General features: G+C 37.6%; 5 protein-coding genes across 9 annotated transcripts in view; 3 read left to right on the forward strand and 2 right to left on the reverse strand.

Moving 5' to 3' along the window:
* LOC105177407 (perakine reductase-like) lies at positions 816-3,717 on the reverse strand. Its single transcript, XM_011100545.2, has 8 exons — positions 3,576-3,717; positions 3,218-3,388; positions 2,778-2,975; positions 2,500-2,672; positions 1,943-2,039; positions 1,697-1,850; positions 1,089-1,269; positions 816-982 (listed from the first exon to the last, which is right to left on the reverse strand). The coding sequence occupies exons 1-8, from the start codon at positions 3,627-3,629 to the stop codon at positions 973-975; spliced, it is 1,038 nt and encodes a 345-aa protein (XP_011098847.1). The 5' UTR covers positions 3,630-3,717; the 3' UTR covers positions 816-972.
* Positions 3,983-11,038, forward strand: LOC105177408 (protoporphyrinogen oxidase, mitochondrial). Of its 5 annotated transcripts, none has more exons than XM_020699285.1 (19): positions 3,985-4,157; positions 4,249-4,380; positions 4,781-4,866; positions 4,986-5,051; positions 5,316-5,366; positions 5,480-5,536; positions 6,274-6,344; positions 6,646-6,682; positions 6,781-6,846; positions 6,985-7,025; positions 7,437-7,560; positions 8,020-8,199; positions 8,312-8,386; positions 8,768-8,891; positions 8,971-9,079; positions 9,186-9,260; positions 9,369-9,475; positions 10,242-10,390; positions 10,619-11,038. In XM_020699285.1, exons 1-18 carry the CDS (start codon positions 4,004-4,006, stop codon positions 10,352-10,354), a joined length of 1,668 nt encoding a protein of 555 aa, XP_020554944.1. In that variant the 5' UTR covers positions 3,985-4,003; the 3' UTR covers positions 10,355-10,390; positions 10,619-11,038. The 5 variants fall into 5 exon arrangements, 4 of the variants coding, with proteins under 4 accessions (XP_020554945.1, XP_020554944.1, XP_011098849.2 ...); XM_011100547.2 differs by having other exon boundaries at positions 3,987-4,157; positions 10,609-11,038; XM_011100546.2 differs by having other exon boundaries at positions 3,990-4,157; positions 4,249-4,291; positions 4,731-4,866; positions 10,609-11,038.
* On the forward strand, positions 12,518-18,150 carry LOC105177409 (probable inactive leucine-rich repeat receptor-like protein kinase At3g03770). The gene is made up of 7 exons (XM_011100551.2): positions 12,518-14,689; positions 14,898-15,031; positions 16,257-16,500; positions 16,908-17,119; positions 17,198-17,223; positions 17,306-17,417; positions 17,530-18,150. The coding sequence occupies exons 1-7, from the start codon at positions 13,324-13,326 to the stop codon at positions 17,767-17,769; spliced, it is 2,334 nt and encodes a 777-aa protein (XP_011098853.1). The 5' UTR covers positions 12,518-13,323; the 3' UTR covers positions 17,770-18,150.
* LOC105177410 lies at positions 19,274-25,503 on the forward strand. The gene is made up of 9 exons (XM_011100552.2): positions 19,274-19,485; positions 20,217-20,975; positions 21,254-22,368; positions 22,614-22,902; positions 23,107-23,328; positions 24,079-24,252; positions 24,399-24,611; positions 24,704-24,817; positions 24,935-25,503. The coding sequence occupies exons 2-9, from the start codon at positions 20,265-20,267 to the stop codon at positions 25,268-25,270; spliced, it is 3,174 nt and encodes a 1,057-aa protein (XP_011098854.1). The 5' UTR covers positions 19,274-19,485; positions 20,217-20,264; the 3' UTR covers positions 25,271-25,503.
* Positions 25,787-27,018, reverse strand: part of LOC105177411 (probable adenylate kinase 7, mitochondrial) — a 2,293-nt gene continuing 1,061 nt past the window's right edge. Inside the window, exons 3-4 of the mRNA XM_011100554.2 lie at positions 26,565-26,798; positions 25,787-26,222 (exon numbers count right to left, since the gene is read on the reverse strand). Coding sequence (XP_011098856.1) covers positions 26,058-26,222; positions 26,565-26,798 — 399 coding nt within the window. The 3' untranslated portion in view covers positions 25,787-26,057. The remainder of the gene's footprint in view (positions 26,223-26,564; positions 26,799-27,018) is intronic.

A 27,018-nucleotide genomic window follows, 5' to 3' on the forward strand; every position in this document is an offset into this window, starting at 1 on the left:
CTTATTCTAAAGCTAATAATACGCTGATTTTGCATCATTTAAATGAACACAATGAAGTACCTTTTTCCTTTGTTTTTCCCAAGATTTTGGTTTAGCCTATAATCCAAGCAATTCTCTCTTTTTAAGATTTAGTACCGGGAATTATTGCAATTGGGCAATACACTTTAAGTGGGCCATTTTATGTTTAATTATTATTATTTTTTTTTAACATGATTGGAGAGCCTTAATTATTAGATAATCAAATCATTGGTAAGATTGGTGAACGATAAAGTTTGCTTGCCCCAAGACCGCCTCTTGTTTTTTTTGAACCAAAAGCAAGAGTTCAATTCTTTTATTGGATGATTCATTTTGTGAAAAGATGGGGAAGATAAAAATTGAAAATGCATTTAATTTAAATTATGAAAATGTTCAACTATGTTCTTTATGGTTCAGGATATACTTTTATCTTTTCAATATTATTCGTTTGGAGAACATAAATTTTAATTACTATTCTCTAAATAAAAAGATGTTCGACTCAATCGTATCGAGTACGATGCAATATTCAAATTTAAAAAAAATTCACATTGTCCTGACTTTCATATAATTGTTAAGCATAGATTGCTCGACTGTTTCGAAGTGGGTATGCATGTGGCATGTATGAGAAATAATGTCCGTTGTTCGCTTTTAGACTTACGAGAGAAAGCACGGTCCACAGCCAAGTAGGGTATTTGGCCCGGAAACAAGTAGGTCAGCTCAGTGTTCGATTGTAGGATCGTCTAGGACGGATCGGCCGTAGAATATACCAACCAGTGGTTTGTTGATTAAAAACAACACAATAATTTTTTGAAAAACAAACATGATAAGATATCATAGGTAATTCACATGAAGTTTACAGGGAAAAAACATATGTCCGACGAAAAACATCGTATTATTAGATATCACTTCAGAAAGCACAGCAACCACAACGCCAAGTACTCTTGAATTTCTCGTTTATTATGCATCTCTGTTCAAACAGGGCAACAATGCAGTTTCAGTCTTGTAGCGTTCAAGAAAACCTGGTATGGTGATCTCCCAATAATTTTATAGCCGAAACTTGTAATAAGCCTTACTTGGGTTTTGGCAGCGGAGTATTGGCAAACCTCCACGTGAATGCATACATAGCGTCAGGGAGGGTGTTTCCTGCCACTTCATCTGTGGGAACAGCATCAGAAAGTTCTTTCACCTCATCACTAGTCAGCTTGACATTCAAAGAACCGATATTCTCATGAAGATTCTTGATCTTCGTAGTTCCTGAAGACAAAAATCAGTTTTGCCTTAGAATCAGATGAGGAAGATTACTATGTATACACGTAAAGTATGGTGGTCAATAAGGTATTGTTGTAGTTGGAATGTTCATCTCTAATTATTTCTACTTCAACTCTTTAAGCACTTGAAAATCCAGAATGAAGTGAACAACTTGCAGACATGTACTGACACTTCCACATCATCAAGCAACTCCTATGAAAAATTTCAACACATGATATAGATAGATCTTCTAGGCAAAAACAGAAACACCATGGTGGAAAAGGTGCTCAGCTGGAATCCCTGCTGCTGCTGGATATGTAACATAACTAAACATAGCACACGAAGGTCTTTTCAAATTTCAACCCCAGATTGTGTCTGTGAATGGGTTAACAAATGCAAATTGCAAGCAAAATCATGGTAAAGGGTCACTGACCGGGTATAGAGACAACGTCATCTCCTTGGTGATGAACCCATGCAAGTGCGAGTTGAGCAGGAGTACATCCATGCTTTTTGGCCAATGAATCTACACGAAAATACAAGTCCTTGTTCCTTTCCCAATTCTCTCCTGTAAACCTTGGGTGCATATTCTAGTAGTAGAAAGTTAGGCAGTAAGATCAATTTACAGAGACCAAAAGAAGGACGTGTAACTGAGCCCATCATGAGAAAACACAACGCTTACCAAGAAACTATCCTTAGGCAAGCTTTCCACAACTTTCTTGCCACCAAAAAACCCACGACCGATTGGGCTGTATGCTACTATCCCAATCCCAAGTTCCCTGCAATGTATTCCAACCAGTGACAAAGTACCTTAGAAAATTTAAATAGAATCAAATGCAAGAAACCAAAAAACTCATAAATATGAGCAACAGTAGAATACTGCAAGATAAGCCAAGAAATGACAAACCCAAGTATTTGCTTTGGATATAAAGTCTGAAACGGAAACATCTGTTTGCAAATTACTCATTGAGAAAATCGTGTTTCAAGAGTTAACTGAGACCGTTTCAAAGAGAACAGTGTGGCAATTAAGACTTCACAGACCAAAAGAGAAAGCACATAATAGGGGACAACTGGCCTTGAAACATTCAGTCAAGGAGGAGCGTGATCTCCATCATTCACGTTAAGTTTAGAAGTGGCGTTAAAAGAAAATACTAGCATTTCCTACTAGAAGAAGAAATTGAAAATGTGACTAAATTATTATTCAGGTTATGGTGGAATATTTGATGAAAATGAGAATACCTGCAAACAGGAATGATTTCTTCCTCAGTGTAACGGGACCAAAGTGAATATTCCATTTGATATGCAGTTATGGGATGAACTGCATGTGCCCTTCGTATAGTGTCTGCACTAGCTTCAGATAGACCAATGTACTTAATTTTACCTTCTTCCACCAACTTTTTAAGTTCCCCCACCTGCAAGCCAATTCAGATAAACACAATGATGACATAGAAAGCACAGATGAAAAAGAGTTGCATGTCCCTGAAAACATACATGTATTAACATAACAAAGTACTCACTGTTTCCTCAATAGGTACAGTTTTGTCAATTCTGTGGACGTAGTAGAGATCAATGTACTCCACTTGAAGACGCCTCAGGCTGTCCTCACAGCAAGAGCGGGCATAGTCGGGTGAACCTTTGACTACTAGAGGCTTAAGTGAACTCATACCAAACTTAGTTGCCAACTGAATTTTTTCTCTCGGCAGCTGCTTCAGAGCCTGAAAGTTTTCCATTTCGTTGAGGGAAGAAAGCTCATTATCTCTCTTTACTAGTCTAGTTGATAAAAGACAGGAACTGAAGCTCAGCTAAAAATGATTCCTATCATTCATCAGAACAACATACAGTCTGAATCAGTCAAGACAATTTCTAAAACTTTACTGATCTGAACATTGTGCTGTTTTGTCAGTGAACTTTTAGAATGCTTGATTTTTGACAAATCAAATACTCCAAAGAACCTTACCTTTCCCACCAAGTACTCGTTCGCAAACTCTTCTCCGTAGATATTCGAGGTGTCAAAATGAGTAATGCCTTTGCTGAAAGCCTCTTTGATTATTGCAATCCCGTCCTCCTCAGGAAGGGGATCGTTGTACACTCCAGTGAGCCCCATGCAACCATAACCAAGCTTTGATACCTGAAGAAGAAAAGTGTATCACATTGGACGGTCTGATATTCATATATTGAATCACCAATAACGAATAAACTAACCAAAAATAAATGGCCGAGAAGTCGAATAATTGCTCGTTGACTGATACAGTAACCGAAAGAAGAACTGAAGCAAAAAATGATCAAATATGGTATGTAATATCGTATATTCTCACCTCAAGTCCCTGGCTTCCCAGCTTCACTCTTGGCATCAGATTTTGACCCGCCATTGCTCGCCGATCTGACAGCAGCAGAAGAAAAGTTGACCAGTGGAAGTGCAGAGAGGCGAGTAGGAAGTGAGCCGAGTTTCAGGGCGAAATAAAATTAATTGAATATATAAATATATATTTATTTATTTTAGCTTTATTGAGTTTCCTTTTTTTCAATTGGGCCGATATAGTACAAATTGGGCCTACTACAATCCATCATTACAAAATGAGCCCATCAAGTAACTCGACTATATTATTGAATATGGGCCTAATAGTACAAATTTGGGCCATATTCCTCCAAGTAGACAACCAGCCTATCAAGCAAGGCCTAGACTTAGAGCAGCCGGTTGCCACCTCTGACTCTCCATTCTCTCTGCCAATGCAAATTCTATTCTATGACGAACATTTCGGAACTCTGGTCTAAGTCGCGGATGCGACTCTACGACGGACAACACTCTTTAAATCGATGTACTCTAATATCCTCTCCAGAACCCAATACTCGCGTTTGTGTACTGGCCATGGCTTCCTCTGCTAAAGAAGATAAGCGAGGTATCTCTCTGACTCTTACCTCCAGTGCGCGCCTGGAAGATACAGTAGCCTGTAAATTACTGTGGAGATTGTAAATTCTGTGTAATTTCAGGTTTTCCTGGTAAATGTGTTGCTGTGATTGGAGCTGGTGTTAGGTACGTCAGTGATCAGATTGTTGAATTTCGCCAATTTCTACGTTATGTGCGAAAAGTTATGTGCTCGATGAACTGGCGGAGTTGTTGTGGTTAGTTCTGAGCGTGGTTTGGATTGACATAAGCTTCAGCTCTACTTATGAGTTTTTGGCAGGCATATATACTGGATAATTCTTATGTTATGTTAGACTTGGGATACAGTGTGAAGGTTAGACATGCTTGAGGTTAAATTTTAGTGGAGGAATATTGAGGTTTTCAGTCCTTGTTGGTTTTAAACGAAAATGTGGAGGAAATATTTGTAGAATGTGAATTTAGGAGCATTTTTCTAATTTACACATCTATTTCATGTCCTGGAATTTGTTTTTCGTTAAGTCTCTTTTGCCTTTTCCTTCACTTAAATACAGACCACGTTTGATTTTGGTCCTTCTGTTTTTGTGCGAAGTGGGCTATCTGCAGCGTATAAGTTGAAATTGCATGGTTTAAACGTCACAGTATTTGAGGCGGAAGGGAGAGCCGGAGGAAAATTAAGAAGTATTTCACATGATGGTTTAATATGGGATGAAGGCGCAAACACTATGGTACTCTCCTTTGGAATATAAAGTGTCAGAGATGTCCAGTTTGTAGAGAGATTAATCATGTTAAGTCTAGAAACTATGTCTGACGGTGCTTACCTTGATAAGTATTGCTTTTTTTGCAGACAGAAAGTGAGGCAGCGGTTCGGTTTTTGCTTGATAATCTTGGACTCAGGGATAAGCAGCAATTTGTAAGAATTTGTTTCGTTAATTTCTATTTCCCCTTTCACCTTTGCTTTTGTTGAATAATTTTGTCCTGCTTTTCTTCATTAGTACCAGCTTGTGCCTTATTCTGCATGTTGGTTTAGTTGGTGTACTTCAGAAATGTGTTTGTTCAAGTATTTTCTTAACAAAGCAGATTCCCTGTGCTATTTGAAGCTCCTAATACCATAAAGATTAATGTATCTGTATATCTCCAAGTGGATAGATGATTTGTGATGTTGTTTGTAATGCAGCCACTGTCGCAACAGAAGCGTTATATAGCCAAAAATGGGGTGCCTGTACTGGTAAGATCTTCTCTCTATTTATGCTGCCGCTTTACAGGCTCCTCCTTGGTAATAGAGTAGAATAGGTTCATGTCAGTTTTCTTGCTAACTGATTGCAAATTTTGCCATCTCAGTTACCATCAAATCCCATTGCACTTATCAGAAGCAATTTTCTTTCTGCAGGGTCAAAGGTTTGCTCATCTTATTTAATGTCTCTTCATATAAGCATCATAACAAAGTATGCTACTGTCATCTATGGCTTATTTCCTCCATACACCCTATCTTTCGTAGTTTGTTCATCCATATTGCAAGAGGAAGACTTTATTTGTCTACATAGAAAACCAGAAACTGCTTCCTTGTTTAACTCCTTTTTGTGTTCCCCTTGAAATGGTGCTTCTGTCGTGTCCAGAAGCAGGTTCGTAGACATGACAGTTGTGGGTGCATGATGACTGATTCCATTAGCCTACTTTATCTACTCAATTGCTTATGTAGATGTGGAAAACTTAGAGGCAAATCTTTTTCAGCCGGGAAGGTCACCTTAAGACTGTCACAATGATATGTTGAAATCTATTTCGACAATTCCTAAACATCAGATACAAATTGTTTCTCCCCAAAGCACAGTTAATATATCTGTAACTTACAGATGAAGGTGAAAAAAATCTGCTTTTTATTACTTAGCTCTGATAGGCTTGCTGCCTGGAATATTGTAATTGTTTTATCTGCTTACCAGACATTGACATCTAAGCTTTGCAGTTTCTGTTATGATTTTGTGATGCATCATGGAATTGCTTATTTACGATTGTTCTTGTCCTTGAGAAGTCGTTCACTTATTTCTCTTCGTATCTCTTGTTCTGTTGTTTTTCCTGGAGTTAGGACTTTTATACTTATCAAATACACCTATGCTTACATTGTAACTTTCTCTTTGCAGCTTCAAATATTTCTGGAGCCATTCTTGTGGAAGAATAGTGATAGCTTGAAGGGGCCTGACACAGAAGAAAGGTAACAGGAAAATCGATAGATTGACTTTTCTTTATCTAATGGCTCAAATTCACTTGACATGCCTATGATCTTAGTCCATAACATATTATCCTCGCTTATTGTGGAACTGCCTATCTCTTCCGTGCGTCTGTGATAATCTTGAATCTCTCAACATTCCGCCACAATTTAGTGCTATATGACCCCTGCAAAATTCTGCCAATGTTTATAGAGTTGTGCTTAATTATTATCTTTTTCCCCCTGTAATCCAAGAGAAATACTGGTGTCCTCAGAAAAATGTGATTAATATTTCTTGTGTTTGCAGTGTTGGTGCTTTCTTCCAGCGTCATTTTGGAAAAGAGGTGCTGCTTGTACCATCAATACTCGTTTTAATTATTATTTTGAACCTATGGATAATGCTCAGTATATAGGACTTAACAATAAAACTATTCTTTTTTAGGTTGTTGACTATCTTATTGATCCTTTTGTTGCTGGAACTAGCGGGGGAGATCCTGAATCTCTTTCTGTGAGTATTTATTCATCTACTTATTTGTTGGTATACTTGTCTAAACAAATAACCCGGGGAAACCTACAGAATGATTTTGTCCTTCTACTTGAACTGGTCAATGACAAGAACTCTTTGTTCTTTTTGGTTCTGGACCAGATGCGCCATGTGTTTCCAGAGTTATGGAGCCTTGAGAAAAGGTAAGGTGCACACCAAGTTTATTTGACCTTGATACTTCCATCTTTAGGACTATTGTTAAAATCGTCAGGTATACCTTCAATATCTTCAACTTATACTTCTACGTTATAAGTATACAAGGTAAAAATTTTGTATTGGTAGGAGTTTTCAAGTGGGAAAAAACAAACCATCTGAGCTGAAATATCGATCTATTATATTACCTTTGGTATCATTCTTGGTGATCTTCCATCAAGAGTTGCTACTACTCTTCACATATCTAGCTGGTTCAAACAATTCTTCTTTTTAAGTACAGGGGCAATGTAAGTAAGCCTGAAAAAGTTCCAAAATGTACACAATTGTCTTTTGCTGATCGTCATGGATAATTTTATCGTCTTTTGACCAGTTCACAATTTTTTTTTTTTTGCATCTATCAGATTTGGCTCAATCATATCTGGTGCTATTCAGTCTAAATTATCTGCAAAAAAGGGAACCACTGGGGAATCTTCGGCAAAGAAGAAACAGAACCATGGCTCCTTTTCATTTCTGGGTGGGATGCAGGTAGGCCTTTATCGATCCACGAATCCTTGTATTGGGCATTCCAGACGAAGGATATAGTAAAGCATTAATATTTATTTAGCATATGGGCACGAGACATTTCTTCTATCTACTGCGGAGAGAATTGATTATTTTCTTCAATAATACTCTCACTGGTGTAGATAAGATTGTTAGATCGGTGAATTGCTACATATAAAGATATACATAGGTACTTCATACGAATCTGCTGTGGGTGAAATGGTTGAGTGGGTCACACTGTAATAGGGTTGCCCATGAGGCGTCTTAACTTGGGCTAGAAACATGGATCTTCTCCTTGTATGATATTTTGATCTAAAGTTAATTGCAATTGAAAGCATCAAAATCTGGTTACTCGAGTGATAGTCTATTGATTTGGTTACATTGTTATGACTTCAATTGTGCCAATGGTCTGCGAGTGTAATGGATTTTTGTAACTGTTTGCAGTCGCTCACCAATGCACTGTGCAATGAACTTGGCAAAGATGAACTTAAGCTTCAATCTAAAGTGCTGGAATTGTCTTGTAGTTGCAGTGAGAACTCCCCATTCGATAACTGGTCAGTTTCTTATGAATTGGATAACAAAAAGCTTTCCTGCGAGAAGTCATTTGATGCATTAATAGTCACGGTAAGTAGATCTACTTGTAGATTTTTTGTAGATGCTGCAAAGTTATCGTGTATTTTCATCCTTATATAGTGCACACGGGCAGGATTTCATTGGTCTACATATCTCTCATTAGGCCCCGCTTTCTGATGTTAAACAAATGAGGATTACCAGAAGAGGAAGCCCTTTTCTGTTAGACTTTGTTCCTGAGGTATGCAATTCTGTGGTGTCTGTGTCATTCATGGCTCATTCTTATCTATGTAAGTTTTTCAAGTCCAAAATTTTTCATACGGTATATGATTGTAAAACTTCCAAATCATCGCTATTTTGAAGCAAGATGGTGAATCAAGGAATTAAAAACTCCTACATATAAGGAAAAAATGAACTATAAACAAGTTTGTGCACCCAACCCTTTACAATTCACTAAAGTTTATGACATTTCATGGGTCTTAACCTTTATGTTGAATTGATACATAGGATTTAGTTGTGATCATTTGATAGTCCACATATATGCCCTCAAGGAAATTTTACAATAACCATTCTAAGGGGTCTGTTAAGAAATTTGTTTCCATTCTTCCCACAATACGTGCAGGTTAGTTATTTACCAATGTCTGTTATCATTACCACATTTAAGAAGGAGAGTGTCAAGCGACCACTTGAAGGTTTTGGAGTTCTCATTCCTTCTAAAGAGCAGAAAAATGGTTTGAAGACATTGGGTAATTATTTAATTTATTGAGTCTCAAGATTCTCCAGTTATAGTCCATGTATTTCTGCTGTAAAGTTTGTTGCTTGTAGGTACCCTCTTCTCTTCGATGATGTTTCCAGATCGTGCACCCAATGATGTTTATCTCTACACAACATTTGTCGGGGGAAGTAGAAACCCAGAACTTGCCAAAGCTTCAAGGTGTGTCATGTGTGTTCGTTCTCTTTTCTTTTGCTGAACATATTACCATAATTTCGTGATTATTGTGCTCTTCTCATTACGTAGAACTTTGAGTACTTTGGCACAGGGATGAATTGAAGCAAATAGTGACTTCTGATTTGAGACAGTTATTAGGTGCAGAAGGACAACCTGCCTTTCTGAAGTAATTATGCTGATATCTTATAATTTAGTGAGCTTTCTGATTAAACAGTCCTTAGTGAATGAACCTACCATGGGTATGTTTTCTTACATGCTATCTGGTTGATCGCAGCCACTTTTATTGGAGTAAAGCATTTCCACTGTATGGGCGTAACTATGATTCGGTCATTAGTGCTATTGACAAGATAGAAAAAGACCTTCCAGGGTTTTTTTATGCTGGTAAACCTTCAGTACTTGGCGATTATATCTTCCATTGGCTTTGGTTTTAGCTTTTTTATTTTTGTTCTGGTTTCCTATTTCTGTATCAAAAAACAGGATGCAAGCAAAGAAAATCATTTCAGTGCTCCCTGGAGTAACAGTGCCACTTTCATTACCCGTGTCTCTTCGAATCTCATTAACAAATGATCAAGTTCCATATCATATAGAAATATGTTATGGAGCCAATATTTTTTCTTTGAATCTCATTTTATTTAGGTATTTCGTGTTTGGTTCTAATGAAAAATTGGAAATCTATGTAACGATTGAGGCAGGGGTGATTTATCCTATCCCTTTTATTTTATTCACTTTATCACAAGAGTCAATTATTGAAATATTACTCAACCCCATGTTAAAGAAAATACATATGATAGAATCATATAAAATGGGGAAATGTTTAGCTTATATGGTATGTATCGTTCTATTTCAATGACAATAATTTTTTGGTTTTTGTGAAAAACATTGGCTCAAATTCTGCTCCTTGCAATCACTTATGAGCCAAACTATTTCAATTGCAACTTGCTATTGAGTTCAAACTTATTCTACTAGAGAATGATTAGGTACAAAAATTATATGCAGGAATGTGGAATAATGGTAAAGAAAATCATGAACTGTGGGAATTTGACATGTGTAGCTAGGAAAAACTGTTTATGGTCTACTGCGGCATGTCTATGTTTATATGCTGGATCCTTATATTTTAATCAATTTGCTTCACATCTACTAATGCTAGGTAACCACAAGGGAGGATTATCTGTTGGTAAAGCAATATCAACCGGGTGCCAAGCAGCTGATCTTGTGATCTCCTATCTGGACTCTTGTTCCGACAGTAAAGGGAACACCTAATGAAGATTATCCTCCACGAAAGCTTGTTGTTGCTCGGTAAGGACTTAACTGCTGTTACCGCTCACTTTCTCTTGAACTTTACATGATAATGTTCGTATTTTCAAGTTTGATAAGTAGTTCCCTTCTAATTCTAAAATTCTTTTCTTTCTTCCTTTTTTGAAAATTTCATTGTTGGAAAGAGGTTAAACCTAGCGTTTTATTAGTCCATCACAACTTGATTTACCAATTGTTGTTTGTTGGACTGAAATAATTAGCTTGATAAAGCATGCTGCTCTCACTGGGAAAGATGGGTTGCAAGTTGCTGTGTGAAGGGAGCTCGACAAACCAAAGGGGTGACCACAAGAGAACATCAACATGAAAATGATGCAAGTCAGATTACATCTCAAGTAGAAATTTAGAAAACTCGCCAATCTTGTAGTTTATTTATAGTGTAAACAAAAGGCCTAAATTGTTTGTGGAATCTAGAGCTCCAACATTGCTAGTCACAATGACAAGTCATAAGTTGCGGTGATCCCTTGTTTTGGTCTTTTTGGCTGCAAGCTTTTGTCACCATTAGCTCTCAGAAATGGTCCCTGACCCTCCAAAGGCTTGAGCCTGAGCTGTTATTTGTTCCTACTTTGGAGCTTCATGTGGTGCAGTAGAATCCTTTCACAGTTTTCGGAAAAGTTACACGACATTCTCATAGTTCCAGTATTCTACGTTTCTGCTAAAGTGGGTGCAAGTTTTCAACTGATCCAACACTTTAATTCTTCTGTGTCGTTTATGTTTTACTTTTTTACTTGTGAATGGGAGATGAATTACAAAAGCGTTGCGAACCCTATCTTCCTTCTCACTTTTGTTCTTTCATATTTTATGAGCACTGAATTTGAAGTGGTTTGGCTGGCTAAGAGGGACATCTATAGACAATCAGGAGTAGGTCCAACTGAGTCATCATAAAGCGAAAAAAAGAAAAAGAAGGAACATAAAGCTGGGTCAAGCTGTGATGACAAATAGATTAGCATGTCTTTTTGTGCTAATTGACTGAGTGATCATTGTGTTAATGAATTAAGATGGCATGAGTGAGTGAGTCCATATTCTGAAAAACTCCAAAAACCAACAATAATGGTCCTTCCTACTAGGAATCTTTTATAATAACTCTCGTGAAGACAGACACCAATTAGTGATAATTGAATTAGACATGTCTAAGCATCACTCCTCAATTCTCGTGGATACAACAATCCCATTCTTTATTCTCATTCATTAAAAGGTTATTGTTGTTAAGTTATTCAAAACAAAGAATTAATAATTTAATTACTTAACTATTATATTGGTCGTTAATTTTTATTCTTCATGATTTATTTTACTTTATAACTCACGTTACAGAACACGCCCATGGATAAAAAAATGCACTAATACTCGTTATTATAGTTGGTAGAAACAAATTACAAGATTTCTTTTTTAATTCAAAAAACGTGTTAGTGAATAATCGGTAAATAAATTTGCAAACGTTCTATAATTGTGGACGACGATCAAAATTAAAACCATCTAAACTTTGTTTTATTTAAATGAAAAGGTAAAAGAAATAGTTCCATGGGATGCCAAAGCTGAATAGGTGAAATCAAAGATTTGTGTGTTTGTTGTTTAGAGGGTAATAGTTGGGAAGGTGGAGGGCAGGGTAAGCGGGGCCCCATGTGGACTGAAATTCAGCTCAGCCCACATTCCAATAATAACCGCCTTTCCTTCCAAAGATTTCCGTGGCCCTCAGCCTCTACTCACATCACCTAATCACCTTTCACCTCTATATCTCTCTCTATTCACACACAAAGACTATCTGCCCATCAAATTTTCTATCAAAAATATATCCAAACATGATTCCATTTCAAACTGCAATACGCCTTTAAATATTTACAAGTTGCAACGTCTACTAGGAAAGCCAACTCACCCTCAATAATATTTTGTTCCTAAACCTACACTTAGAGGTCTTCCTCATTCAAACTCTACACTATTACTTAATGAATTTTGCGTATACTTTATTGAAATTATGAATTGGAATGCCATCAAATATATACTTGTTTATTTCATTTTATGTAAACTATTTTTTCTCTAAATCCAAACATATTTATCTGCATTAATGTAAGGGCTGTTACAAGAAAGGACAAAAGCCCATCATTTTTGGTCAAGAGAATGCTGAAAGTGAAGCATTATTATCAAAAACAGAACCCTCTAATATTGAACTACAATGGTGGTTTTTGTTATTGGGAAATCCTTTTTCCTCAAACGGGGGTAACGCAACACTGCTAAAGTGCTAATCACCAGTCGCGCCGCTGCATCACCACCCCATCATTGCATAGAAACATTACCAAAACTACCCATAATCACCAGTAAATGCAACTTTATTCTTTGATATTGAATGAAGAAATGCAGCAGTAAATGCAGATTCTTCTCTTTCAACTGCCTCTCAATTATTGGCCCACTTCCTTTAATTCTTCCCATAAAAATTCAAGTTCTTGTGCGTTCCATAAAACTGAAAAGACTTTCACGTTTCACCTCCTTGTTAAACTTCCTTCGTCTGCCTATCCCGAGAGTTTGTCTCCATTATCCAGCCTTTTCTGTTGTCTTTTTTCCCGCTGTTCTACTCGTGGATGTTCAAACATTGTTCTGTTTGTTAGTTTAGCTTGTTTCTTTCTCTCTGCTACTTTCATGGTTTCTTCACATCTTATCGCTATCCTTTGATAATTTTCAAGCATGAAACCATTATTCTGAACTTCCCATTTGAAGTTTCACTTACTTCTTGGATATTTTGCTTAGATTAGGCCTTTAACGAGTGCTTTTTTTAAGTCTTTGACAGCTTTGAAGGTGCGGTCTTTTCAGAAATTTGTTATTTAAGCTGTTCTTTTGAGTGATGTGTCTGGTTATATTTTTTTTAGCTTTTTCAGGCTTACAATCTTCTAGGGTTTTACTGAAATCATTGTAGAATTGAAGCTTGGAATATGCAAATGGGGTGTTCCACTACTTTTCTTTTGGTGTTTCTTTCATGGCTCTTGTTTGCTTCAAGAACTCACCAGCTGAGGAGCTATGAAACACAAGTTCTTCTTCAGCTGAGGAAGCATTTGGAGTACCCAATCCCACTCAACGTTTGGGAAAACAACACTGATGATTTGTGTAATTTGTCCTCTCCACCGCACATGAGCATCAAATGTGAGGACGATTCAGTTACTGAGCTCAGAATTGTGGGAGATAAGCCGGCAAAGGTCAGTGAATTCAGGGGATTTCCCATACCAAATCAAACATTATCTCCGAGTTTCTCAGTTGATTCTTTTGTTACTACATTGACGCGGTTGTCTAGCTTAAGGGTCCTTAGCTTAGTATCCTTAGGCATTTGGGGCTCGCTGCCTGATAAAATTCATCGGTTATCTTCACTTGAAGCTTTGGACATGAGTTCAAATTTTATGTTTGGTTCGATTCCATCTGAAATGTCAAGATTGGTGAAGCTTCAGACTTTGACCTTTGATGAGAACTTTTTCAATGATACAGTCCCTGAGTGGTTGGATTCATTAGCAAATCTCACCACATTGAGCTTAAAGAACAACAGACTGAAGGGTCAGATTCCTTCTGCATTGCCAAGAATTTCAACCCTGACTGAATTAGGTCTGTCACACAACTTGCTTTCTGGGAAATTGCCTGATCTGAGCAGCCTGTCTAATTTGCAGTTGCTGGATTTGAGAGAGAACAATCTGGATTCTGAATTGCCTCCTCTGCCAGAAGGGCTGGGTAATATTTTCCTCAGCAACAATTCATTTTCTGGTAGTATACCAGAGCAATTTGGCAAATTGAATCATCTTCAGCACCTTGATCTCTCAGACAATTATCTGAGTGGAACCCCACCTGCTTTGCTGTTCTCTTTGCCCAATATTAGTTACTTGAATTTATCATCCAACAGTCTTAGTGGATCGCTTCCTGGGCATCTCAAGTGTGGGGATTCGCTTAGCCTGGTTGATCTTTCTGATAACAGATTGATAGGTCAGCTTCCAAATTGCTTGGGTACTGCTGCCATTGCTGGAGATAACATAATGGTTGATATTCATGGGAATTGCTTCTCCATTGAAGACAGAGATCAACATCCTAGTGGATATTGCAAAGACATTGCTAAGAGGAGATCCACCGTGAAGGAAATAGCTGTTCTAGCTGGTGTGATTGGTGGAATTATCATCATTGTGGCATTCATCTTGGTTGTAGGTCTTCTCGTTTACTGTAAAAAACACCGCAAACAGGAGGCGTTAATTCAGCATATTGCACCTAAGGTTAAGCAAGATGATCCACCATCAGGAATTTCCCCTGAACTCCTAGCAAATGCCAGTAAGTTTAGTTTTGTGCATTATCATGTGTTCTGATAATAGTCATTTTTGAGCAAATTAAAACAAAAATATTTGATGTTGACAATTTAAGGCGTGCAGCCATTGTCGATCCTCTTCCAATGATGGTGCAGTTTTAACAATGTTTTTAAAGGAAGTCCAACATGAATCCTTCAGGTTTATTTAACTTTTTCATATTTATGTGCAATCAGGGATCATCTCGCAAGCAGCAAAAATGGGGAACCAAAGTGCTCTACCCTACAGGGTGTTCTCTGTAGTAGAACTGGAAGAAGCCACAAAAAACTTTGATCCCTCAACATTTTTGGGTGAGGGCCCTATGGGAAAGGTACCTTAGCAGCTATCATATTCTTTGAACTATTAGCTGTAAGTGTTGCTAAAATAGTGTATCAGGTAGATGGATCAACTAATGGAAGTATTACGTGGAAACAGGGGGAAAGCCACTGTCCAGCCCCAGCGGCTGACAGGGCTTGCCACCCCCCCCCCCCCCCCCCCCCCCCCCCCCCCCAAAAAAAAAAAAAGAAAAAAGAAAAGAAATTCCTACTTTCTATAATTTTTACTAATTATATTACCATTATATGCTATACTTAATTTGCAATTATTATTATACAAATTTAAAAACCCACTACGAAGAAATGTAATATTCATAACAAAATATAAGTGATAACTTTTACATTTGTCACTAAAAAATTATATTGAGTGATAATATTTTTGGTCTTGTCATTACATAATTATTAGTGTGAAGAATTGTGCATGAAGTTATCAATAGATAATTAGTGATACTTCTATATTGACAACTAAATAACAATAAGATATAATGACATAAATTTACAAGGTCGTCATTATATATGTGTCTAATCGCCTATAATGACTTTATACACTATTTTTTGTTACTAATTTCTACTAATAACAAACTAATTATGAAAAACAATATTACTAAATATCACTCACTTTTTCTTGTCATCAAATTTCTCTTCTTTCTTCTTTCTTTTATATTTTTTATGGCGATGTTTGAAGAATTTAATTTTTTATTCAATAAATTAACTAACTAAATTATGATGGGGCTAAACTGTTTTTCTGGCTCAGGCAATGCGTGCTAAAAAAGTTCTTGAACAGTCTATTGTCAGAGGAGAAAGAGATGAAATTCTTATGCTGGATCAAATGTGGCTAATTTTTCAATGTTTAAAGTTTTCATTTTCACATGCATGTGTTCTGGAAAATTGTTTGTCTAACTCATTTATGCAATTATGTTTGCCTCGCATTCCACTTCATCAATATGAATGTTAGCATGCATGTCTTTCTTATGATGGTGCATGATTTTGCTGATGAGAACCTTTATGCAATTATCTTCGCCTCACATTCCATTTGATCAATAGAGTGGAAACAAGTGGAAATTTTGATCGATGATGCTGTTTTGGGGTAAGGCAATGTGCAAAAGTTGGAAAAAAGAAAATTGATTAAAGATCAGATAGATTTTCAGGGTTATGCTATTTAAACCACATTATACATTCCCAGTTAACTACCTTTCTTAAAATTCTATCTCCATGTCTCAGGTTTACAAGGGAAGGTTAGAGAATGGCACCCTTGTCATTATACGATCCTTGGCTCTACATAGGAAATACTCAATTAGGAACCTCAGGCTGAGGCTGGATTTGCTTTCAAAGCTTCACCATCCTCACCTGGTTGGCCTTCTTGGTCATTGCATTGATGGTGGAATGCAAGATGACTCGACTATACATAGATTGTTCCTTGTGCAGGAATTTGTTCCTAATGGGAACTTCCGGTCTCATCTTTCAGGTAGTAAACTTACCTTTGTCTAGCCTCAAGTTCTTTTCTAAATCAGAACATCAACGCCTTTTGCTTAGAAACCAAATTATATGTTTGAATTGATTCCCAACCTACAGATGATATGATTGTTTGCAAGATTAAATAGGTACCTGGACATTTCACTCATCTTTATAAGTGGAAAGAGAAAGTAATAACTCCAGACAGTAGGTTTTACCAGCTCATGAATAGAATGTCATGTGTCGGAAGATAGTACAACTTAACATCTATTTAGCAGAAAGTGATATTATGTAAGCATCAGCTGTGTCATCATGTGATTGCTCAAAATCTGGATGGACCTGTGGGTTTGTCCTCTTCTTCGTGAACATATAATATATTTATTGGTTTTATTGAGCTTAATCAACTATGCTCCTGTACAGAGACCTCTCCAGAGAAGATACTGAAGTGGTCCGACAGATTAGCCATTCTAATTGGTGTAGCCAAGGCTGTTCATTTTCTGCATACTGGAGTGATTCCACCTTCTTTCAGCAATCGACTGAAGACAAATAATATACTGCTTGACGAGCACGGGATTGCCAAACTTAGCGACTATGGGATTTCCATCATTACAGATGAAACTGAAAAATCTGAAGTATGCTCCTTTTTCAGTATTTAGACCATATTAAAGTTTGTAAGTATATGTCTAACTGATGATATATCTCTTTTGCAGGCAAAGGGAGATACAACTAAATCAGGGTAAAAAGAAACTTCTCTTTGGCATTAATCTTTGTCCATCAGCAACTTTTGCAGTTTATTCATAAACACTCCTCTTTTACAGGCATGTTGAGAAATTGCAGGATGATGTTTACAACTTCGGATTCATATTACTTGAATCGCTCGTTGGTCCTATCGTTAGTGGAAAAGGAGAAACATTTCTACTAAATGAAATGGTATGTTACTGCAATCCATGTCCATCTCAGCTCCAACATGCTTAAGAATCAGTAATAGCTATAGCACAATGGCAATTACCTCATCTCACTTGATAATTCTTCCGATGGCCAGACTTCCTTTAACAGCCAAGACGGTCGGCTAAAGATAGTGGATCCAATTGTGTTAACCACCAGCTCGCAAGAATCCTTGTCAATTGTGATATCCATCACAAACAAATGTATATCGCCTGAATTCTCAAACCGGCCCTCTTTTGAGGATGTCCTTTGGAACTTGCAGTATGCAGCTCAAGTCCAGGCTACAGCCGAGGCCGATCAGAAATCCGAAACTACATCTCGTCCAAGCTTCAGTTGAGAAGATAACTAATCCTGTCCAGGAACACCCTCGCTTTTGTGGGAAACTACCTTGCAGCCATCCTGATGAGGACCCTCTCACCTTCATGGTAACTAAGTAAACATGAATGTGCCCATGTCTCGACCTAGCTATTCCTGTTTTATTTTGTAGCTGTGTAAATTGTAAATGTCCTTCCACTCTTGATTCTTTGATTGACTTAGAGAATAGGTGAAGTTACAGATTATAGCCTCTTGAGATATTATCTTGAGACAAACTTGTAGCTATGATCATTCTATAGTTTCATTCACAGAGTTTGTTGGGATCACTTGTTTGTGTGGCAGCAGTTTTGATCACATACTTGAGCAATGAAGATGTAAATTTCATTGGGTGTTGAACCTTAAAGTTTTGTGTTGGATGTTGTGGGAATTGAAAAATTAAAGGTGTGCTAATAATGTGGCTTGTTTAGGTACCAAACCAGGAGATTGAGGTAGTGTTAGGTATTTACCTTAGCTTAGCAGCAGAAAAGAAAAGCAGGCAGGCAATAAGCCTAACACAACAGCAGGCTTGTATTGATGTGTGGTTGTTGTGAGATGTGACTTGAGAACTCCCATTGAAGTGCACCAGAATTCAATTGTTGTGAAGTCCCACCAGGAACAGCCCTTTGGTCACCCTTGAGGCTGAGTGGGACATCTCAACCTACTCTCTCTCCCCCCCCTGCGGGTCTGAGTTCAGTGCCCAATTTAATGCAACCGCCCTCACCCATTAAATAATTGAAAAGTTTGTGTACTACAACGCCATTGTTACTTTTTATCATATTCAATTCAACTCTACAATAATATTTCTCTATATTTAGCTTTACTGTTATCTAATTCATCATTTATTTTTAAAAACATGATCCATTATATAATCGTGCCATAACAACTTTGATTTGTATCTTAATTTGATAAAATCAGTCCTTAATCATTTTTTAATAGAATTTTAAATACTAATAGCATAACGTGTATAATTGTATCAATTTTGTGTGAAGCAAAAAAATATTTAACTAATTTTATATTAACTTATAATTTTTTTATTTTTTACTTTTTTAAAAATATAATATATTAATTTATATTATATAGACATAAAAAAATGAAATGGTGCATGCATTGGGAAAATATTTGTGGGCGAGTATGAGAAGGAGAAAGAAGCACGCGCTTTCAAGTATTCCACTGTAATTTAAAAGGAAATTTTTGATAAACATCAAATAATATGAGGGGCGAGTGGTATGTACTCGCTGAGTTGAGGGAGAGAACAGCCCAAACTCCTCTCACCAGCAACATTCATTCTTAAATAAACCTTTTGTTTTCAGACAAACACTAAATGTCATTAAATTAAATTGGCACACCTTTTCATTTGGTTGAATGAATATATATATATATATATTCAATTCAATTAATTAAATCCTTAATTTTAAGACATGTCACCAAATTTTTATTTTGTTGAAATAATAATTTTGTAGGAAGAAAAAGACATTCTGGTTAGCTTTTTTGGTGACTTCACTCACAGCCTCAGACAGTGTTAGAGATACATAATAATAATACACTTCTTTCTCTCTCTTCTGGGTTTGTGAACAAGCAGCCACTTCATATGAGTACAGTACAACAACAACAACATCATTCATCAGTTACAAAACGCACCGTTTCTGCTTTCATCTTCCCCACATTCACATTCACATTCTTCTACTCTTCATTTTCCTCTGTAAGTCGCTGCTTTTTATCCTTTTCTTTTCTTCTTCTTCTTCTTCCATTTATCTTTAGTAAAAGGGAACTTTAACTTGATTATCTTGTGTAAATAATATATGTATACTTTGGAGCATGTGTGTCTGTGGATGCTGCTGCATTGTGATCGTTTCTGATGATGATTTAACGATGTTTAACTGATTTTGTCGGCAGCCACTGGATCTGGTCATCTGATGATCTTGCAATAACCACTTTTCTCTCGTTTCCGTTTCTTTCTTTCTTTCTTTCTTTTTTTTTTTTTGTGGCGTGTGTGTGTGTGTGTGTGTGTGTGTGGATTTCGGTTTCCTGAGTTTAGGCCTCAAGTGAGCTCCTTCAACAAGTAATTGTTTGTGGCTTGAAGTATGTATAAGAAGTGGTTTGGCAGACTTGTTGTTGTTTTTATGTTTCTGCTTGTGAATATGGATTTGCTTTTTGACTGCAAAACAAAGTGTTATGTGGTAACCATGGACTCATATTTATGGTTTTTCCGGTGACTGAACTGATGCTCTGAGAGAAGTCATTTATTGTACCAACCTCCATAAATCCCTCTTTGATTAACTTGATTGTGCCTCTCATCTCTCATTTATGGAGTCAATTCTTATATCTGAGGGCCGAAAATGGTTAATCAAATTTACATGAGTAGGTTATGCTGATCTGTTGATGCTCTATATCACATGCTCTTAAGGGGTTCTTGTGGTGTAATTTGTCTAGGCACATTGCTCGCGTTGAGGACAGGTCGGTACCTGTTTTGATGTGAAAATGGTTCTAGGTCTGAGGACCAAAACCAGGAGAAGCCCTTCGGTTCAGCTTGATTACATTATTCATATCCAGGAGATCAAGCCCTGGCCCCCATCACAGTCACTCAGAACACTTCGTGCTGTCTTGATTCAATGGGAATATGGGGAAAAGATTTCTGGGTTTACCAATCAAGTTGTGCCTTCACTTGGGACCGGGTCTGGTGTTGGTGATGGAAGAATTGAATTCAACGAATCTTTTAGGCTTCCGGTGACACTGATGCGGGAGATGTCTATCAGAGGTGGCGATGGAGACACTTTTCAGAAGAACTGCATCGAGTTTAATCTTTATGAACCAAGACGAGATAAGACAGTGAAAGGTCAGCTGCTAGGAACTGCTGTTCTGGATTTTGCAGATTATGGCATTTTTAAAGAAAGTTTGAGCCTTAGTGCTCCCATTAGCTGCAAGCGGACTTACAGAAACACCGCACAACCACTTCTCTTCCTCAAAATCCAGTCAGTTGAGAGAATGCGTACAAGCTCCTCGTCAAAGGACAGCTTGATCAGAGAAGTTTCGATGGACAGTAATCATGGTGAATCTGTTTCTGCACTGATGAGTGAAGAATATGCAGAAGAAGCTGAGTTTACTACAGATGATGATGGGTCCTCACAATCATCACTGGCTGTTGCTTCTTTCACAGCTGATTCAAATGGCAGTTCATCGCCTCATAAAGAGGTAAACAGCTCGTTTTAGTCTCTCTTTTTTTATCTGCCAGTTGCACACATTGTTGTTGGAGTTACACCTCTTCTAGGCCACTTTTATTCAGAGTTTTGGAAATTTATGATTGTAAATGCATTCTTGGTAAGACAAATTTTCACTAACACATTGATTGAAGTATCTCTTGAACACCTGCTCCTGGTATATGCTTGTCACGAAGTAACACTCTTGTTGTATGCTGGTCCTTGTAAGGCAGTTGATCATGATTTGATAGGAAGATGGCTTTTTAATTGCAGAGCAAACCTGCTGTGAATCATAGTGCTCCAGATGCAAAAGTTGACACTGTACAAGACCAATTTGTTGCCAAACCAGATGAGGAGCAAGCCACCAAATCTTACATGAATCCAGCCGGGATTTCATCTCGTTCTTCATCAATGGATTTATCTTCTGATATTGCATGGATTTCCAAAAAAATTACTTCTCAAAGTTTGCAGCCATCTCAACTCGAAGAAACAGATAAACAGCAGAAATCCAACATAAAAAGCAATGAGTTTGGAAAACAAGCAGAGGGCGGGAGGGATTTGAAAGTTCAGCTTAGTTCTGAGGAAGGCAAACTCAGCCATCCTATTTCCGAAAAGACAATGGCAGAGTTACATCACCAGACAGATAGACACATTGGTTCTGGTTTCAGCTACCTGGTGGATGACAAGAATGCATCATCTATTGGTGCAGAGGATCTGCTCGTGGCTGGACGAACAAACGCTCGTCTAAATAGTTCCACAGATGAAGAGATCACAGAAAAACATGAAAAGTATTCAGAAGAAAGAAGAATCATGGAAGATGAAAACCAAAAAGTTGAGGAGGAGCCTTCAGGAGGCCTCTCTCAAGTTGAGGTCCAGCAGCAGGTCATGTTAGAAAATGGTTTGCTTTCTTCTACCAAGGAAAGTTTCACAGTTCATAGTAGTTATTCAAATACCGATAAATCTAAGAATTTGAGGTCAGTTCGATCATCACTGGACTCAAGCAGGAGCAACGGATCGATCAGAAGCAATCATTTTTCTGTGACAGATACTGCACGAGGCTCCATAAGTAGCGAACGCAAGGATTCTAAGGCGTTTATAAAGGAAACAAGAAATCTTCTTTCAGACAGTAGAATTCAGCAATTGGAACAGAAGATAAAAAGACTGGAGGGAGAGTTGATGGAAGCTGCTGCTCTTGAGGTTAGCCTTTACTCTGTGGTTGCAGAACATGGAAGTTCCATGACAAAAGTCCATGCTCCAGCTCGACGCCTTTCAAGACTCTATTTTCATGCCAGCAAACAGAACTCAAAATCAGAGAGAGGGACTGCAGTTAAAAGTATTGTGTCTGGATTAGTTTTAGTTGCAAAAGCATGTGGCAATGATGTTCCTAGGTAGGCTTTTCACTCAGTTTGATTTGATTAATATAATAATGAAGATTCTGCAGGAGCACTTGTTGCCAAATGCATTCAGTTGGTAATTGTTCTTCAGCGATCAACTTGTGTTTCCTGGCCTGCCTATTTTAGCTGTTACTCCCTGTAGAACCTATATCAACTTTTTTCTTTTCTTCTTTCTTCTATTTCTGGATAAAAGCTTTACTCTACCTCATGTTACTGATATTGCCTTCTATTTGATACAGATTGACTTTCTGGTTATCAAACTCCATTGTACTGCGAGCAATTGTGAACAAGTCATTTGGGCACAGTCAGTTACCTATATCTGTTGGACCTGATGCCAGAAAAATGAGCGACAAAAATGGAAAAAAGAAATCAACACCACTTAAATGGGAGTCCTTCCCCAGTAAGAGTACAAGAGGTACTATTGAGGATAGTGTTGGTGAGTGGGAAAACCCTCCAATGTTTGCCGCTGCACTGGAAAAAGTTGAAACATGGATATTTTCACGAATCATCGAGTCTCTATGGTGGCAGGTATTCACTCTCCTTCACTCTTTTGAGTGCTTCACCAAATTTTTTGTGTGAAGTAATTTGGTGTAAACAAGTTAACCTGTTGACCAGATATCCAACTTTTTTAAGGGGTTTGGGTTGACAATAATATAAGTATTTGTGTGAATTAGCTCTGGCCAGAATGAAACCAATGCTTAGCTGAGTTGCTTTCTTGTTTTTTTCCTCCAGACTTTTACTCCGCATATGCAGTCTGGTGCAGCCAAAGCAATTCGTAGAAGTATGGATTCTGACTCTGGCAAGTCATACAGAAGGACATCGAGTTCAATTGACCAACAGGGAAACTTTTCTCTGGAACTCTGGAAAATGGCTTTCAGGGATGCATGTGAAAGGATATGTCCTGTTCGAGCTGCAGGACACGATTGTGGTTGTTTGCATGTGCTCTCCAAACTGGTACATCCTGTTTTCCCATAATCCTTTCATTACATAAAGTAAAAGGTCTTATTTGATCCCTTCACTTGTGTGAATAAGCTGCATATCACATGAACTACTGTAGACACTACCTTGACGTAAAGAGTTACCTAAAATGAAAAATTCTCGTGGAAATCATGGGAAGACTGAGCTCCATAAGTTTCGTTGTTCTTTATTTATGTAGAAAATAAAAAGGAAAAAGAAAATGTTGTATTTCTTATTGATTCTTCCACCTGTATATAGGGGCGAATTATGTGATAACTACAGCTAATGTATAACTATCAAAGATACCTATCCAAACCAAATAAGAAAAAGATATGCACAAAGCCTAGATATTCCAACACTCCCCCTCAAGCTGGAGCAAATATATCATGACGGGAAATAGGACTACTGGCAACACTTTAGACCCCTTTTATCTTAGTCTTCGTCACAGAAAAGGCACAAATACCATTAACGCTTTATTTGTCAGTTGATGAATATGATAATCACTATTAAACTTGTTTTTTCTTGGCTTGAAGTTCGCAATGAAACATCCAAACAGAGGATAAGCTTGATTGTGCTGCCTGATATTTAATTGGTTCTTCAAATGTGCAACACTTGCTTTTGCATAGATTAATCTGAAATATTTTGATAACTATGTAATGGAGATATTATTACTTTGATTAATATTTGAAGTCTGCAAAACCTGCTGTCTACATAGACTATGACTTACAGTACTCTTTTGATTACTAGATAATGGAGCAATTGATTGCTCGACTAGATGTGGCTATGTTTAATGCCATTCTTCGAGAATCGGCTGATGAAATTCCAACAGATCCTATAGCAGATCCCATTAGTGATGCTGAGGTTCTCCCGATTCCAGCAGGGAAAGCCAGCTTTGGTGCCGGTGCACAACTGAAAAATGCGGTGAGCATTACCATTATATTGTCTTGCTTCGATTGAACTCTTGTGCAACTCATATTTTACATGCTTATATATATATTTATTTCTTTACTTATATTATAATGGAATTCATCTTCTTTATGATTTACATCATGCTTTAAATCTTGTAGATTGGGAATTGGTCCAGATGGCTTACAGATCTCTTTGGTATTGATGATGGTGATGATGATTTGCTTGAAAATGAGAATAGCTCAGAAGCTTCTGATGATGACGAGCGCAGCTCACGTGATACGTCATCAAAATCATTCCATCTCCTTAATGCACTAAGTGATCTGATGATGCTTCCGAAGGATATGCTATTGAGTCGAACAATTAGAAAAGAGGTACAGCCAGAGCCTTAAAACTCTGTTCAGATCAACTCGAAATATGAATGTCATTACCTTGTTCATAGAAATCCTTCCCTTTTTTATCCCAGGTGTGTCCTACATTTGGTCCAACATTGTTAAGAAGGATCCTTAACTCTTTCGTACCGGATGAGTTTTGCCCTGAGCCAATTCCTGGAGTTGTACTCGAAGCCTTAAATTCAGAGGTTTGTCCATTTGCAGTGGCTCCTCATTCTTCCCTTTTCCTTTTCTCTTCACGTGTATTAATGAAGCTAATGATATAATTTCTAATTATCACCCATTACCTTGCGTTCCTATCATAGGACTCTTTTGATTCCAATGAAGATCCTACCGTAAACTTCCCCTGTGTGGCTGCAGCAATTGTATATCAGACACCAGCAGTCGATTGGGTTGCTAATATCTTTGGAGAAATCAGCAGTCATCCTAAGCTAACACGTAGCGGATCCTCAGTACTCAAGAAATCACAGACGAGCGATGATGAACTTGATGATCTCGATTCTCCTCTGAAACCCATTGTCCTTGACGGCTTCCAGTCATCACCTTCTCCAGTAAGGCCCGCTTGGGCATCTAAAGAGAATGGAAGTCGGAATACTGTGAGGTATCAACTCCTGCGGGAAGTATGGATGAATAGCGAGTAATGACGACATGATGCTGGTGTTGTCACTTTATGAAATATGGGGTTTACACCTCGATCAACCTCTAGAATCTCTTTGTTGTCAGATGAATGCACTAAAGAAAATAGTGTCAAGATGTTGAAACCTGTGTACATTAGCTGTAGAATGTATAGAGAGATTAGAGCTCTTAAATAATCTCTATGGAGGGGTTGCTTTTTCTAGTTTCTATATGTAAATACAAGTTCGTCTTTTTCTCCCCATGATAGCAACAAAATGAGTATAAGCACCGATTGCCACCCAATTCTATTGGTAATGCACGATAAATCCACCCAACTCGTAAAATCAGTCACTCATACGACCAATCTGATGATAAATAATGATAGTGTTGGATTGAGTTAAATAGAAACTGAGTTTCAACTCTAAACTTTTTCCACTCAACCCCTAATTTTGCATCTGGATGCTGAAAAGTTGTTTTATTCTGTGTATGTCTTGCTTGCTGCAAGAAAGGAAAAGCAACTAAAAATGACGCATTTAAGCAGATAGAATAAGTGATGGGGAGTATTTATATGATATGTATAATGCCCAACAAGAATCCAATAAGGGTTTGTTTGAAATATAACCTCTCAACTTGGCTACTTTACACTCATTTCAGCCAGAATATAATTGAACACGCAAAATAGTAAGATATCCTTACATCTCTAAGACAAAATTGGGTATACTCGCTACAAAAATCCCAAGATACTCTACCACGTATCTGGTGTTTATTAGCACACCAGAGAACGAAAACAAACAGACATCAGGTTTGCCAAAATTATGCTGTCAGCTTCTGTGATGAATTGGCAGCACAAGTGACAGAATTCATGTGTTGCAGCTGCAATGCAGCCAAAAGACCTTGCCAGCTTTCTCCGGGGCCACCGGCCACTTGGAAGTCGAGAAGCTTCTTCTGTTGCTTATAGTACTCTTCTATGGGCTTCCTCTGAAGAAAAGAACCTTAGTCTTGTTAGTACGCTACTGTTAGCAGGGTGAGAAAGTAATGAATTGGAAACTAATATTAATGGTCAAATACTGCATTTGCAATGCATGGCAATGGTTAATCAATCATATAGGCGTATACACAGCTAAGGTCTTCTGTGCGAAAGAGGAACTGCATCCACTATTGATGAGATGAGAGGCCAATTTATGATAGTTCTCGATATCATATATTTGGACACAACCAATTAAACAGATATTCCTTTGTGTGCCATATTAAACCTTTGCCAAGGAGCGCCTTAATGCTAGAACTGTAGTTAATGTTTGATTTGAAAGACAATGGAGGTACCTGCTCTGCATACATGCGGAGTTTCTCCTTCCAGGTTGTATCTGTGTCGGCATTTGAAGATTGAAAGGGACCTGACTGTGGCTGAAGACTGAGATTGAATCCTGAAGTAGCCACCGAATGAAATTCTCTGGAAGGTGAATAAATTCCATTTCCTGAAGTTTTCTTCATCATAGACTCCTCTGCGCACTTAAGATTCAGCACCAAATCTATATCAGCAATTTGGTCCAGTATCTCCTGTAACACCCAAAAACCAGAATCACATACATTAAACTCATAGAAGAACTTCCCAAATTAGAGTAACTGGGAATGTAATTAGACAGAAATGCCAAATATCAACCTGAAATAAAAAAGAATTATTGAACACAAATCCATGAAAAGTGGTTTCACTTCTACTCAATCAATTACGCAGGAAAATATAGTAATCTGATAATACGAGAAGGGGGGGCACGAGGGG

The sequence above is a fragment of the Sesamum indicum genome, linkage group LG15 (assembly GCF_000512975.1).
Source record: "Sesamum indicum cultivar Zhongzhi No. 13 linkage group LG15, S_indicum_v1.0, whole genome shotgun sequence".
NCBI classification, from domain to species: Eukaryota; Viridiplantae; Streptophyta; class Magnoliopsida; order Lamiales; family Pedaliaceae; genus Sesamum; species Sesamum indicum.